Source organism: Cataglyphis hispanica, chromosome 24 (assembly GCF_021464435.1).
Source record: "Cataglyphis hispanica isolate Lineage 1 chromosome 24, ULB_Chis1_1.0, whole genome shotgun sequence".
Lineage (NCBI taxonomy): Eukaryota > Metazoa > Arthropoda > Insecta > Hymenoptera > Formicidae > Cataglyphis > Cataglyphis hispanica.
In genome coordinates, this window is record NC_065977.1 from 4,397,877 (window position 1) to 4,416,002 (window position 18,126).

The window sequence follows — 18,126 nt, forward strand, 5'->3', positions numbered from 1 at the left end:
ATTCTATAACTCTTTTCCTTCGCTTTCGCGATCCTTCCTCGACTCTTCAGCATTTCTTCTTCCTCTTACTGATGCCTTGCTTTACTTTCCTCGACCTCTTCTCGAACTTTCTTTCATGAGCAATTGCCATGTGTCCACGCGATCTCTTGCGTTCCTATTCTGTCACTTAACCGACCTCTACGCTTCTGATCGATGCTCGGTCTACTCCTACCTTTACACCTCTCTTTATGACCCTATATTTGCCCTTACACCTTTCTCCACTTTCCCCTTTCACCTCTCCACACTGTCTCACACCTACGCTTCCACACTATTACATTCACTCCTCTTCCACTCCTCACTTTATCATCCAATAGCTACCAAAACACACACGTCAATTCACCTCGAAGCACTCTACTCGACACCGGAAACGGAAATCCTAATTTCTTTATTAAGTGTTATACAAAAAAATAATAAAGTACTTTCCTGCTTAGTTTAATCCGTTCTATCTACACATCACGTGTGGGGCGATTATTATCAGACACCCTATATATATATGTGTGGACACAATGGGACAATGGGTTCCACCTCTATTTTTTTTCTTCTATGAAAGGGCATTTCTAGAAGATATAACCTAATACAAACCAAATTTTAGATTTAAATAAATTTGGATTAGCTTATATTTTTTGGAAATGGAACTCCCTTGCAGAGGGGACAAACGCATATATTCCCACTCACACAAGAATTGTGAGTGGATCTCGTCTTTCATTGTAAAATATATACATGGACGCAGTGTGTTCCGCTTCTCCCCCTCTTTATGATGAGGCTCCACTTTCAAAAAATATAATGTAATGTAAACCTGATTTAAAATTAAAATTTGGTTTGTATTAAAAAATCCTAAAGCCCTTTCCCGTTCATGCAATTACTTAAATATACACTTAAATATAAATTAATAACTTAAATATACAATTAAATACATAAATATATAACGTTCATGCATGGAGAAGTTCAGATTATTGCATTTATTGTAATACGTTTTTGTTACATCATTTAATTGTTAATAATTTTGTAATGAACAATGAGTGATAGCCAAATTTTTTTGCAAATTATTCAGAGCCTTGTCCTTGACAAGATATATCAAGGTCATTGAAATCAGTAAGATTGGCGTAATATCAATCGTTCGTACAAATAAATGAAGTTTGAAGGTAACAATGAAAAGTCATTATTGAATATATTGTTTACATGTGTATATTGCTACTTATATTAATACCTATATACAAACATATATTCATCAAAACAAACCTTTATATAGATGTTTATTTCATAAATTAGAAAGTGTGTAACTGTATGAGAGAGAAAAAAGTTTATTTCTTACGTAAAGTAAGTTCCATCTTTATATTAAAGATGAGAAATAAATGCGAGAGCGAGAGGGCCAATCCAAATCTATTTATAATTATCATCATTTAAAATTAGATTTTTGGTTAAGTTAGACATAACATATGTATCAAGCATATATCTGAATGATATTCGAATGATTTCAGTAATCGATTATTATTTATTAAAAAATTATCAGCAAAACTTTTATAAATAGAATATAATTGGGCTGTAATATAAAAATATAAGGGGCATAACCCTTTCCCATGCGCCCCCACTCTAAAAAAAATTAATCAAACCTAAACTTAATCGTACATATAACTAATTTTAAAACAAATAATAAAGTATAAAACAAATTTTAGAAGACAATTATTCTTTTTTCTGTTGTTGAAAAAACTTTCTTTTTATCGAATGATATTCTTTAAAGTGCTATAGAATTGCAATGATTAAATCTAATATTTTTCAAATTTTATGATATTTTGCTAAAATAATATTACTATATTAGTAATATAGTTATATTTTGCTAAAATAATATAAATATAAGAAGCTAAATATATTCTTGAAAAGATATTTATTTATTTTATTTTCAACGTTTTTTGCCTTTACATATTTGTATCATTAATTGTGCTTGAGTGCACTTCTCGATTAGCGCGTGCTTTATTATGTCCTTTTTTAGAATGTTTCTATTATTGATATATTGCCTTTTGGAAAACTTTAACTAATTTGATATAAAAATGTTAATTTGATATAAAAGCGAAGAAAGCGTGATATAAGAAATAATCTTGTATCGATTGTATCGACGATTGTGCGGCTGTTTAATTTTGATATAATTAAAAAGGGCACTAAACGCTCCAGTCTGGTTGGTGTTCATCAGGCGGCAGACTTTCAGCTGGGTAATAGGGATATATCGTTACAGTGTTCATGATTGCAGCGATTTGAGATTGAATTGTTGTGCAAAAAGATGGCTTTAAGTCGTTTCGAGAAAAGTCCTCCCGCTCTCTGCCTACTCACCAGATGTTGCGCCTTCAAATTATTACTTATTTTAATTGATGCAGGTTTAAAGGGACAATGTTTTTAAAATCGAGAAACTGATCGACAAATTCTTCGCCACCAAAAATCCGATCTTTTATCAGGGCGAAATATCTAACTCCTAAAAGATGGCAGAAAGTAGTAGATTCAAACGCCAACTTATTTTAACTAAAAAATATGTTCTATTTTTTCTTAATGCATATTTTTCACGAAAAAATTCGGATTATTTTCATTTTAGCCTTTGCATATAGAAGCAGTAGTATCAGGTTACTTGTATCTCGCCACTTGTATTTTGCCATTTTATCGTCTAATATTTTATGGTCTATGACATTTCATCATCGTGACATTTCATTATTCAGTATATATACTTGTTTTATAATGTTTATTTGATAATTCTCAGTCTGCGACGCATAGTAGTGCGAAAATGGAAAAAAACAGAAATCTTGAAAATAACGGATTTTTTTACTTCCGCTCTAATAATCTAGGAGTTTTTCATCCTATCAACAGCAGCGACGCTTGGGATATATTATGATGATGACATCTTTACCGTTGATGATTTTCGATATTTGCATCTAATCGATTAAAAATTTTGTGAGCGATCATAGCGCAGAGAGCTGTACGTTTGGTGTCTGTGCCAAAGATCTCGGGTTCAAATCCAGCCAAAGCCAGAAATATCGCATGATTCGCGATTGCCAATTTGGAAGGCAACGGCAAACCACTGAGAGTATCTTGCCATGAGTACCCTTCTAATTAGGAACCGGCGTTAAATTATAGGTCCCATATGTCTGCGGGACGTACACCGTAGATATATGTTGGGGGTCATCACGCTTCTATCAAGAGGCACAAAGACTGAGGAAGAAGAATTAAGAATTTATGATATGCTTTATATTTCCGTTTAATTTTATTATTGACCCGTTCGTTGAGAATGGTAAAAAAAAGGACCAATATGTTCGCTTTCGTATTTTAATATTATTTGACTTTAAACTTATAAATATCTACAATACATCTACTGCACGATGCATCCCCCAGTTCCCGGCACATCGCCTGCCGAAAGTCTGTCGCCCGGCCGGGCGCCGGGAAAGCACCAGTCGGGAAGAGGCAGAGGCGCTTAGCGCCTTATTTTAATTGAACGTTATACGGCCGTTATATGGCATTGCGAAAACTGAACGGTGCTGAGCGTTCTCGAATAGCGCCGAGCGCCGTACACTGAAAATCCTGCGCCGTTTCCCCCATCATTGAGGGGAGACGTTAAACGACGAATCCGGAAAATGAAAGAATCGGAAAAGATGTAAAAGAGGATGTAAAGGAAGTAAAAAAATGGTAAAAGAGCTAATACAAGAATTAGGGATTGAGATAGGGATAGAAAAAGTGAAATGCATAGGGAATAGGAGGAAAGGGGAGAAGAAGGTGGCGATAGTTAAATTAAATAAGGTAGAAGGAAAAAGGGAGATAATGAGAAAGAGAAGGGAAATAAAAAATAAGGAGATAAGAATTGACGACAACCTAATATGGAAAGAACGGAAGATGAGGTGGAAGTTAAAGGAAATAGCGAGGAGGGAAAGAGGAAAGGGGAAAGAGGAATGGGTGGAATGGAAAAGGAAATAGTGGAATAAGGATGGAGAGATGGAGATGGAATGAAGGAATAGCATGAAGGAAGTAGGAGAATAGGGAGAAGAGGAGAAAGGATGGAGAAGGAAGGGAAGGAAGGAAGGAACATGGAATGGAATGGAATGGAAATGGATGGATGGATGGAGGATATGGAATAGGATGGATGGAGAGATGGAATGGAGGAAAGAGATGGAAGGAAGGAAAGAAATAGAAGATAGGAAGAAGAGGGGAATGGAAATGGAAAGAGAAGGAAGGAAGAAAGAAAGGAAAGAGGAGAAGAAACCTGGAGAATAGTAGGTATACATGTAAAAGGGGACATGGATAGGAAACTAAAGAGCCTGAAAAATTGGATGGAAGAAGGGGAGGAAATAGAAAAGACAATAGTAGGGAGAGATTTTAACGCAAGGACAGGAGACAAAGGAAGGTGGATGAAAGAAAAGGAAATGGAGGAAGATGGAAAGGAAGATAGAAATGGAAGAAGGAAATGATAGAATGGGAAGGGGACAACACAAAGGAATGGAAGAGTCATGAGAGGAAAGAGGAAAGAGGAAAGAGTTTGGGAATTAGTAAGGCAAGAGAGGAAAGGAAGAAAGAAGGTGAACGAGGAGATAGAGATGGAGGAACACTTTATGAGATTATTTGGTGAAGTAGAAGGAAGAGTAAGAAGAGGAAAGGAAAAAAGGGAAGAAAGGGAGGAAACAGAACTAAAACAGGAGGAAGTGAAGAGAGTGGTAGCAGGTCTAAAAGGGGGGGAAGCAATTGGTCAGGATGGAATTTCAAATGAGGTATGGAAGTAATGGAGGATGGATGGAAAGGAGAGGAATCGACGAACAAGAAAGGGAGAGGAGAGGTTCCCTCAGACAAAGGATTATAGAGGAGTAACGCTGATGCCGTCATTATATAAAATATATGTGGCGGCATTAGGCGAAAGGCTGAGAGAGAAGGTGGAAACGAAAGGGGTTTTGTCAGAAAGCCAGGCAGGATTTAGGAAAGGTACGAGAATGATAGACCAGATTTATGCTTTGAACTACCTAATAAACAGGCAGCTAGAAAGGAGGGAAAATGACGACAGCGTTTATAGATCTGAGGGCGGCGTTTGACTCAGTGGACAGGGAGATACTAATAAGGACAATGAAGGCAAGGGGGATAAGAGAAGGTTTAATGGTAAGGATAGAAGAGGTGGCAAAGGAAACAAAAAATAGGATGAGAATAGGTGAGAGGACAGGAGAGGAATTCTAAACAGCGAAGGGGTTGAGGCAGGGCTGTCCACTGAGCCCAATGCTTTTTAACATAATACTGACAGATCTAGAGAACGAAATGAGAAAAAGAGGATGGGGAGAAATAAAAGTAGAAAAAGAGAAAATATATACACTAGCATACGCGGATGACGTAGTGATGTTGGCAGAAAAGGAAGAGATATGACGGCGATGCTAAATAGAACAGAAAGATACTTAAAGAAAAATGATCTAGAATTAAACGTAGAGAAAACAAAAAGTATTGAGGTTTAGGAAGGGAGGGGGATGGACAAGAAAGCTGGACATGGAAGAGGAAAAAATCAAAGAAAGTAAAGCAATTCGAATATTTGGATTACACGGTACAAAAGAACGAAGAACAGGAGGCACATGTAAGGGAGAGAGGAAGAAAAGCCGTAATAGAGATGAGAGAGATATGGGGAATAGGAAAAAGACTATAGGGAAAGGAATGAGAAAGAAGATTGTATATGATACGATGGTATAGACGATAATGGGGTACGGAGCGAAGATATGGGGGAGAGAGAAAGAAGGGGATATGGATGAAATGGACATAGACGGTGAGAATTCCAGGATATATGATAAGAGATGAAGTGAAGAGAGAACTAACGAGAGGAAGAGCAGGAAAAAGGGCGTGGAATTTCGAGAAAAGATTAGAAGAAGGGAAGAGAGGAGAAATAGCAAGAAGGATAGAGATGAAGGAAAGATGGAAGAGAGAGAGAGAATAATTGGGAACAAGAAAGAATGGAATTTCTTAGATTAAGAGAGGTTCAAGAAGGGGAAGAAGAAAAAATAGGTTATGAGATCCTGAAGGAAAGAGACAAAAAAATACAAAAGGAAGAAAAGATGAAGAAAATAGGAGACGAGATATAATAAGTGGTATAGAGGAGTGAGAGGGGAAGGGGTGCCAGAATATCTTAAAAGAAGTTTATATTATATTATATTATAATATATATATATATATATATATATATATATATATATATATATATCCTTATGTTTAATTTTAAAATGTCGCCAATAGATAAATTAATAGACGAGTGTTTATACGACCAAACTGGCAATTTACGATAGATTAATAAAGGTCGTTTAGTCGTTTTCAGTATCCCAAACATAATGGTTTACACAATGTCAGTTTGACATTTTGATTTTTCTCTTTTTACTTTATAACTATAACGCAGGTACATAATTCCTATTTCATTTCTTTAACGTGACTATCATTATTTATAATATTGCTATTTTAGTTCACTTGATAAGGACCAAAACCATATGGTCGAAACGTCGTGATAGAACAATCAAACAATAAATTGCCAGTTTGGTCGTATAAACACTCGTCTATTTATATATATATATATATATATATATATATATATATATATATATATATTCCACTAAAAAAAAGAAAACCTCACAAAGGTAAAAAAAAAATACGCCAATATAAAAAAATATCACTTGTACGCAGCTTTTTTTTAGTGGGATATATGTGTGTGTGTGTGTGTGTGCGTGCGTGCGTGTGTGTGTGTGTATATATATATATATATATATATATATATATATATACAGATGTCCCAAAAATGAAGATGACTTTCAAATCTCTAAGCACCTTCATCTAAATAAAAATATTTACCTCCACAAAATTTCTCCCTCGACCATACAATTTTTATTTCGAACATTTTCTCCTATCTCCAAAACAGTGAGAATTATTTGGGTGGCCTCTTTTAGATGCCTCACCCTGTATACACATTTACATACTTATACATACATACATATATATAGTGAAAATAAAAAATAAGTTATCAGTACTAAAACTATAAAATTATAAAATTTAATTAAATAGGAATTTTGTGTAAAAGAATGCTTTTACATGCAAGACATGATAATTTGAAAGAGTAAATAATTTATTTGTACTAAAAATTATTTGTAATAAAATTTTAAAATTACTATTTGTAATAAAATCCGCAATATAATAATGTTATTTTCTATATTCTATGTAATTCTATATATTTTCTAATATATTCTATATAAAATATTTATTTGAAACATAATAATGTAAGCTTTTAATAAAAATAAAATGCATCTTTTTTTTTCGAGAAAATCTATATTTCTATGAATGCAAGATTGATTTTATGACAAATGTTATTTCAAATTTCAAATCTTTACAAACTAAATTACTTCTAAGTATTTGACTACTTAATTACTAATTTAGTTTTTATTTTTTATTTTTTAGGGAATAATTTTTTTATAAGTTATTTTTTAGAGGTAAATATTTTTTCAACTTTTGTTGCGTATAAGGGATTTTTTATGTACTTGGCGCCTCTTTTGTATCTTTGTATTTATATTTGAAATATGAATTTAGAATCCTCCTAAACAAATTCCCCTGGAAGCAAACTTTGTTCAAAAGATATTGACTTCTGAAGAACTATTAAAAATGAATAATTTTCAAATAGATCTAGGTTTATCCTCTTTAATGCTTTATTATTAATGCTTTACAATGATTAAACTTTAATTAATAAATATTTTGTTTAAAATGTCAATCTGGAAACGCATTACACGTATCGATGAGAGAATAAATGGCTGACTGACATTGTGCGTCTGTTATTTCTTTGTACGCTTGCACTATCCTTCGTTTTAATGATTGAAAGTCATTAAATAAGCACTTCATATACTTTGCGCTTGAGAACACCTCATATAAAAAAAATTTAATAGTGTTGCATTCGCGATGAATAACATCATTTTTATAATTCTATATTCTTTTAAGTGGAAGTATGTTCGTAAACGCTTCGTTCAAGAGATATTAATATAATTCTTAAGTTATAGAACTATAGGATTGAGTAATGTTATTTATCGGATTTAACACCATTCGATTTTTTCTATGTCAAAAAGTATATGAAGTGTTTATTAATGTTCTTTAATTATAAAAACGAAGGATAATGCAAAAATGCAAAGAAATAACAGACGTGTCAATCAGCCATTCGTTTTTTCATTGATAAGTTAATATTTGTTTCCGGATGGTTTGGAACTCATTTTAAACAAATTGTTTAATAATTAAATTTTAATTATTGTATAGCAATAAAGAGGATAAACTTAAATTATTTCAAAATTATTTATTCTTAATAATTTTTTATAATAAATATTCTTGTATAAAGCATTTGTGAATATACTTCCGAAAAGTATTTTTTTTAAATTTTAGATCCTATATTTATATTTTAAATTTGACTATTTAATCGGGGAACATTATACATATTATATAGAATACACACACATACACACACACACACGCGCGCGCGCTTACACACACGCACACGTCCACAGTTATAATATCCATACATATATTTTATAAAATAACATCAAAAAAATTAAATAAGATTAAAAATATTAATAATGTATTTAATAATACTTATTGGTTATATTTTATAACATAATTAATAATTTAACAATATTATCTTTTATAATATAATTTAACAATATTATTACTAATATTAAATTTCATCTCTCTCTCTCTCTCTCTCTACTTCTCTTTTGCTTATTCTTTTTCTTCTTTAATATTAAATTTCTCTTCCTTCTTTTTTCTTTTTTTCTTTTTTTACTCCCGATTGCTGCCAACCGCAGGTTGGCAAAAAACGAAGGAAATATATGTTTCACTGAGCTCGAATCGGTTTTCCTTTTACTTCTCGATAACTATACCGTAGTTTGATATTATCTTTTGCTCATAAGTTTCTTATTAACCAAGGATGGTTTAAAGAGTATAATTATTATTATTTCTGCTATTAATTAAAAATTAAAAAACAATATGGTCTCGTCTACGCGTCCTTTCATTGGCTGCCGTATATCTAAGAAGCAAAATGATTCATCAATAAGAATCGTTCTGAGCATCTGTAACTTTAGTAACTTACTGAAGACATCTCGAAGTGATAATGGTGGGAATTACACATAACCTGTTATAATGTCATGTGTAAAGTATCAATAACAGTATTGTTAATTTTATTATTAGTGTTTAATTATTTATTATTATTATGGATATATCTCAAGAAATGAATGTAGTTATTACACAAGTAAATTTCATTTTTTTCATTATTCATTATTTAATAATGATATAATTATATAATATTATATAATAATTTATTTCATTATTTATTCTTTAATTAATTCATTATTAATAATAATTTAATAATATATTTATATAATAATTAAAATATATGTATAGAATGTCCGACATGTAACTGACCGCATGAAAAGTAGAGGTAGATTGGACCAAACTGAATCGAAAAGTCCTCTACCATTTTGCAAAATTCGCAATATTTATTGAGTTATTAATTAAAATACATGAGATAATGAGTGCGTTGGAAAGCGGTAAGTCGGTATCGGCAGGCATGTCCGACGATTACTTATATAATTGTTCCTTAGCAACGAAAGCATTATCTAAGCGAGAGGTGGAGTAATGCAATCACTTCTTGCATTTTAATTAATAACTCAATAACTATTGCGAATTTTGCAAAATGGTAGAGGATTTTTCGATTCAGTTTGGACCAATCTACTTTCATTTTTCGTACGGTCAGTTACATGTCGGACACCCTGTATACATTTAATTAATTATATATACTTATATACATAATATATAATATTTACTATTTATAATTATAGCTATATATATATATATATATATATATATATATATATATATTTATATATATCACCCGTTGTATGCAAGTAGAGCACGCAAAACTAAAGAAAAATATCCTGTACTATTTTTTTCTATAACGCTTAATAAAAGAGTTATTATTGAATGAAGTCTGGCCTATCATCGCCGATCTTCAGCCGGGCGTACGTCGGAGAGCCGTCATAAACATCTGTGCCCTCACACACACACTATCAGGCGCGCGGCTCACGACCGTGCGTCCAGCTAAAGATCGACGATGATATGCCAGACTTCATTCAATAATAACTCTTTTATTAAGCGTTATAAAAAAAATGGTATAGGACTTTTTTCCTCAGTTTTGCCTGCTCTATCTGCACTCGACGGGTGATGCGATTGACGCCGGACACCCTGTTCCACCTCATAACTTTTCAGGATCAACGTTTGAAGGAAAACGACTTCGATATAAGTTGTAGGGAACAAAAGGGGTTATCTTATAGTGGCTTTGGATTTGACATTAAAGGTCATTTTCAAGGTTATTTGAAAATCAACTTCTGTTTTTTAAATGGAAACCCCCATTTTTTATTGTATATTCTTGTAGCTTATCTCGAGAGCTTTTCAAAACACTATAATAAAATATTTTTCATTAACAATTTTTTGAGTTATTTTGTATCTTAATCTGACATATTTTAGTATAAAATATAAAATATCTCGAAAATTTAGTGTTCCATTAAAAACGGAAGTTGATCTTTAAATAACCTTAAAAATGACCTTTAATCCAAGGTTAAATCCAAGGTCACTATTAGATAGACCACTTCATTCCCTACAACTTTTATCCGAGTCGTTTTCCTTCAAATGTTGATCCAGAAAAGTTATGAAGATGGAACTTTTAAAATGGGAAACCTTGTATGTACATACATACATACATATACATACATATATATATATATATATAGGGTATCCCATAATTCACGGATCACCTCTCGTGTGCATATAAAGCATATTAAATTGGATAGGAAAGTCCTCTATCGTTTTGCTATTTTCACGACAATTAATAAGAAATTAATTAAAAAAGATAGGCCAATCCGCGCTTTGCACAAGCGTGCGGCGAGAAGAGACGTCCTACTGTAACGTGATATTAGGTACTCGATAAAGCTGTGGGAGGGATGCTCTAAGAAGGTTACGTACGAGCATGTAGAACATTCCTTTCACCGCTTCACCGCGCGCTTAGTATCGCATTATAGTAAAATGTCTCTTCTTGTCGCGCGCTTGTACAAGGTGAGGATTGATCTATCTTTTTTAATTTATTTCTTATTAATTATCGTGAAAGTTGCAAAACGGTAGAGGACTTTCCAGTTTAACATGTTTTATATGCACATGAGAGGTAATCCGCGAATTATGGGACACCCTGTATATATACATAAATACATAATTATATATTAGGCTGCATAGCTATAATTATGACTATGCAATTTATTTATATGTCTGTATATACAATTATTATATATTTATCTGCATAACTATAATTATGACTTTGCAGTTTATATATTTGTCTGCGTAGCTATAATTATGGCTTCGCAGTTTATATATATATTTGCATAACTTTTATTTTTACATATTTGTATGTGTAACTATAATTATAGCTACGCAATTTATATATATGTCTGTATAGCTATAATTATGATTATGTAAAAGTTTATATATTTGAGTTTAGGTATTATTATTTCTCTCTTTTTTTTCTCTGTCTGTTTCTCTCTCTCTCTCTCTCTCTCTCTCTCTCTTTCTGTGTGATTATATTGTTAATTAAAAAGATTGCAGCAGATATACTTGGAAAAATAGACGATTGGAGTGATTGGAGAATTGCATGATAAGTATATAATGATTTATTATTCTTTTTTATTATTATGTAATACATTTTATACGTTTTATATAATAATAATCATTAAAGTTTGTTCATATATATAGGATGCAGAAATATGAGGGCAAAAAAAGAAGAATGAGCAGCATGGTTATATTACTCGTATTGGCAGCATGATTACGCCGCACTTATGTGCTTATTATTGACAGCAATGTTGTGCCTTATCTGTGAAGATAGAGAACAGAAAGATGGACATCAATGGAGCTAATAATATATTAAAATTTTAGTATCAAACAGAAGAAAAAAGTAGACTAAAAGGATTTCAAGAAGAATGAAAATAAATCAAGAATTAAAGAATGATTGTAAGAAGAAAGAAGATAAATCAAGAATTTATTTATATTTTGAATATTATGTTTGTTTATATTTTATAACTTATGCATTTATATGCATAATATAATTATTATTTAATTATATATAAGATTAAAATTATCATATTAGTATATTTATAAGAAAGATATTAAGTTTTCTTTAGATAACACGAAGAAAAAAGAGGAATAATACAAATATTAGACGAATAAATTAAGTGAACAATTCGGTCAAGCAGATTTTCGAAGGCAAACCGCGCACATACACACACACACATACACACACACACGCACGCACGATTCACGCACGCACACACGCACACATACACACACATCATACACAGAGTTTTTAAAAGAATGAAATAATAAAAAATATTAACAAAAAAAGAACTCTCAACTGCTGCCAACAAAGTTGTAACATTTAAATAATTATAAATAAAAAAAAATAAAAAATTAAGTAAAACAAAAAATTAAATTAAAAACAGGTAGTTAACAAATATTTAATAATGAAAATAATTAAAAAAAATATTTTATAAAAATTAAGAGTAAATGTTTACTTTTACACATTCTATTCCAAATGACTTCCGGTTGACCTTGACTTCTAAGAAGTTCAATGTCGTTGATCTTTTCCGTCGCTCGATTAGTAGAAAAAAAAGTTCTGACTAAACAAGGTAAACATTAAACAAAGTTTATAATTATATATTTTCATATGAGTTTGCAACTTTCTGCGTGAAGCAAGGTTTAATCCATCTCGCCCTTCGGAGGTGAAACAAAGTTTATAATTATTTTTACATAGATTAGCAACTTTGGGTAAAGTTCCAAAAATGATAAATCTCCGATTGCGCTGAAATTTTAACTAAAGCTTGCCTTTGACTTGAATATAAAGCACCTTGAGGGTGTTTGGCCGACGAAGCCACGTTTGCCCCATCAAAGTTCCTAACATTTTTACTGTATATCTTCGAAAATATTGATTTAAAAAAAAAATTTACAAAAAATGAAGCTCTTAAAAAACTTTACAAAAGAGGTTATATACATGTTTATACATAAACCCAAAGGTTTACTTTTAACGCTATTATGTTAATACAATGTATCGGATCTGATTTATAGCGAAATATATTAATAAATTTTCTTCAGTTGTAAATTCCCAAATCAATTTCTTCTTGTTAACCCATGTGGTACCTTACTTCGCATTAAAACGTGTATGCGTGGAAACCGTGTGTGCCGCTCCTCTTTCCCTACGGGGGCTTCACTACCTATTAAAATTAGACATTGGTTTGGATTGAACTTCACTTCGCTCAAAAACTTGTAAACCCATGTGGAATCTCACTTCGCATTAGAAAGTATATGCGTGGAGGCAATGTGTAACATGATAGCGTTACAATTATTATTTTATCTTATAACACTCAAAATAATGGGTTTATGTAAAAAATGTACACAAATGTACCTTTTTTGTGCAGTTTTATAAGAGCTCTCTATCAGTTAATTAATCCTGTATTAACTGATGAATAAATTGTAAAATTTTTTTGTAACATTAATTTTGATTTTCTTCAATACGTTTATTCTTTCATAATTTTTTTTTTTTACTAATCGAGCCGACGGGAAAGGTCAATGACCTTGAATTCTCATGACATTTTATAAAAGCAGTCGGGAGACACCGTGCTAGGGGTGCGTTCCGTTTCATGTAAATTCGAGTGCATGTGCGCGTGAGTGAACTCGTGCGCGCGTAGGAGTGTGTGTCATAGCTTTTCGAGAGCTTAAACTCCCGGATACAAAGTGTACAGGGAAATTCTTGATATTAAAACTACTTGTCATTTACCAAAACCTCACTCAAACAATAGTTTTTAAATGAGAGCTAAAGTTGTTCAATTAGCGTACTAGTGTGCGCTGATCAGAAGAGGCGCGTGGCGTGCTCGTATAGAATTAATACGAAAATTAATACAAAGTATTAATGATCATGTAAGCTGTTTTTCTTCTATTTCATCAAAGATTTTACGCAACGTTTTATTAATGCATAATATCTGAATTTATTGCTATTTTATTTGATACGAAGGAATTTTTATTACTGAATCCTCTAAAAGAAACGACTAAAAATAACATTCAAATAACACGTAATTTTTTTGTATGTTTCTAAAAATATTGTGGCCTTGAAAACAACCAATGGAATATTATTTATAAATACTCGAAATACATGCCTTGCATGTTTATGCAAGTATTTGCTTTTTGAAGATTATCTTGCATAGAAAATTATATATGTGTTGTTTAAGCATGTTATATTATTTCTAATCGTTCTTTCAGAGGTATCAGTAAACAATTTTTTTATACCAAATAAATTATATTTAAAATAGCGATAAATTCAGATATTATGCATTAATAGAATATTGCATGATAAAATCCCTAGTGAAATAAGAGAAAAACGGCCAAATATATTGATATTTCATGATGGTTTATGTATACTTCACTGCCTGCCACTTGTTCGTAAGACACTTCACCATCGCCATTTTATCGTCCGACATTTCACCGCCCGCAACATTTCATCGTCCGCAACATTTCATCGTCCGACATTTCATCGTTCGCGACATTTCATCATCCGACGTTTCGACGTCCACGACATTCCATCGTCCAATCTATTCGCGTCCGAAGCACTAGACGATATAGGATGGATTTCGCTTCGCACAGAAAATTACAAGTAAAAACGCATAATTATAAACCTTGTTTCGTGTCCGAAGCACATGGCGATATGGACCTTGCTTTGCATAGAAAGATACAAATCCATGTGAAAACAAATAATAATAAATCTCGTATCGCGTCCAAAGCACAGGACGAAGAATGGATTTCGCTGAACGAAATGTCGAATGATGAAATGTCGGACGATGAAATGGATGGTGCAATACTGTAGACGATGAAATGTTGGAAGATAAAATGTCGCAGACGATGAAATGTCGGACGGTAATATAGCGACGCTAAAGTGTCATATGAACAAGTGACAGACGGTGATGTGACCTTCATGATTAGGCAGGTGCGCGCCACGTATCACTCATAGATTTCTATATTACTAGATTGTTAACTTCCTTACATTTTGTACCGAAAAATTGACCCCGAGAAGTATTAGAAGTATGTATTAGAAGTATATGAAAAGTAAGCATTTGCGCATGTGTGAAATAGGAATCAGTAGGAAAGAAGAGGATAGGAACTTGATATATGTATAATATGATCGATGTCTACAGCGAAAAATGTTTTTGTGGGTATGTGTTATGTGCGCATGTTCTGTATTTCGGGATAATATATTTCGTAGGAGTTAGTGCTCTAGTAATATATAGAAATCTGCAATGTCATTTTTGATCGATACACAATTTAGTAATTTTTACGCTAATTAGACAATTTTAAATGGTTCTCATTTAAAAACTATTGTTTGGATTGAGTTTTGGAGCAAATGACAAATTACTTTATTTGATATCAACAATTTCTGTATACTTTATATCGAGAATTTTAGGATATTGTATAATATTATCAAATATGTATTCAATATCTCAAGAATAAATAAATCTATTATAAATACGTATTAAAACGTAGTAAATCTCCTCTGCCCATATATAAAATTAAAAGCAAGTAAATATTTTATAGTTTCTTTTTATAATACATACCCATATCATATTTATTGTGTATGTATGTATATCTGTGTGTTCACACTTGTTATTGTTAGTATTAATGAAAATTACTTTTTTTATTCGTAAAACTTATTTTGTGTATAACTTTTTAATAAAGTTCTCTTTTGAAAATTACTCAGGACCGTATTCTTGATAATAGAATACATATACAGGATGTCCGGCGTCAATCGCATCACTCGTCATGTGCAGGTAGAGCAGGCAAAACTAAGGAGAAAAGTCCTGTATAATTTTTTTCTTAATAACGCTTAATAAAAGTTATTATTGAGTGAAGTCTGGCCTATCATCGCCGATTTTTAGCTGGACGCACAGTCGGTGAGCCGCGCACCTGGTAGTGTGCGTGAGCGCTCAGATATTACGACGACTGATGCGATTGACGCCGGACACTCTGTATATCAAGGTTATTGAAATCTGTGAGGTCAGCTTAAATGTAAATTATTATCAAAATTTCTTATATTCTTATATTATCTTTTTTAATATATAATTACATAAAAAAAAATTGTCGGTATATATAATTATTTGGGCAACTTTTTTTATTTTTTTAAATCTTATTTTTCTAAAAAAGTAGACTTTTAAAATTAAAAACAAAAAGTAGACAAAAAAATTAATGTATTTTTTAAATTAATTTTTCAATTACTTTTATTATTTTTCTTGTATATAATAGGCAGTGAACGAAAATAAGAAAACATATGTGGAAGTATTTTGTATATAATTCTTTTCTCCTCAGTTCTGATGTTAAAAAAATAAAATAATAATTCCATATAATAGTAAAATTATTCCGACATAATATACATATACGTGCTCTATATACTTATAATTAAAGATATAAAATTTTCAATTTTTCATCTAGAAATACATACAAATAAACCTCCGCAATAGTTTCCATCGTCATCATAGTTGATGGGTGTTTTGAATCCTTTTCTCCATGCACTTCCTCTATTTACTGGTTCCATTAGCATTCCATGTCCATGGATTTCATTGAGGCAAAAGATCGCAAGAATGAAGATGAGTATTAGTTTTGCCATATTAATAAAATATTTTTAGTTTAACCTTTTTAACTATATATTACTGTACTTATTTGTCACGATACAGTGTAATTTTCGAATAAAGTTACTCACTTTTTATAGGATCGCAAGAAAAATAAGAATTATAATTTAATGATTAATAATGAGATAAATATTTCAAAGAACTCATATGTGATAAGCCCATTCACTTGAAAGCATTATTTTTTTATGCTTCGTTTAGTAATGACTGTGTTTATGAATAAATGATAATTATTTATGATAAAGTATTTTATATGCAACAGAAAATTATATATCAATATATATCAGATACAGTTTGAGTTCGACATTATTTTATTACAAAACGTCTGAAATTATAGTCAATGACTTTGTATCTTGACATCTGTTTCTTTTCGCATCAATGCATAAACTTCAAACAAGTTTTATATATATGTAATTATTATTGACAGTTTGCCGATTTTACACGTATCACTTCTTGTCTTATCAAAGCGAAATTGCTTGGATGTAATTTAATCTACATTTGAAAAAGATGAAGAAAACAACCAGAATCTTTTATAGATGCAATTAATTAAAGCTTAAAAAATAATAGCAGAATAATTTTTTATCCGGCTTGATATATAATAAAATGTTACTTGTAAATAATATAAGAGAGATTATTGTATATAATAAAAGAGAAAATTAGCAACGAGAACTGATATAAAAGATTAGTGGGCTAATTAAGAGCTTGACGCTGTAAATAATTACGCACGAATTATATATATATTTTTTTTTGTTTATTTTGAACGTTTCGGTCCTAGTATTTGGATCATCCATAGTATTTGGATTTTCAGCTAAATATTAGTTGGTATATATACAGGGTGGACCGAACGTCCCAGCCAGATTTTGAGATCTTATAGGAAATTTAATTCTGAACAAAAAATTTCTTATAAATATGGGTTGAAAAATGCTTCCTTAAGACATTATCGCTTGAAAATCTTTGATGAAGGAAGAACAAAAGGTGAAAAGAAAATGAAATAAAAAGAAAATGAAACTTAAAAGAAAGAGCAAAAGGTAAAAAAAATGAAATAAAAAGAAAATTAAACTTAAAAGAAAGAGCAAAAGATGAAAAAAAATGAAATAAAAAGAAAATGAAACTTAAAAAAATTTATTTCATTTTCATAAAGGAAAAAGATTTTTATTTTTTATTTTTATCGTTTTTTCAAGAAATTTATTAAGTTTTATTTTCTTTTCACTTTTTGCTCTTTCTTTATCAGAGATTTATGAGCGATAACTTCTTAAGGAAGCATTTTTCGACCTATGTTTATAGGAAATTTTTTGTTCAGAATTAAATTTCCTATAAGATCTCAAAG

General features: G+C 31.2%; 1 protein-coding gene across 1 annotated transcript in view; it reads right to left on the reverse strand.

Annotated features, from left to right (window-relative positions):
* Positions 1 to 16,867, reverse strand: part of LOC126858220 (uncharacterized) — a 42,357-nt gene extending 25,490 nt beyond the window's left edge. Inside the window, exon 1 of the mRNA XM_050608369.1 lies at positions 16,616 to 16,867. Within this exon, the coding sequence (XP_050464326.1) occupies positions 16,616 to 16,780 (165 nt within the window). The 5' untranslated portion in view covers positions 16,781 to 16,867. The remainder of the gene's footprint in view (positions 1 to 16,615) is intronic.
* Positions 16,868 to 18,126: the final 1,259 nt, after the last annotated feature.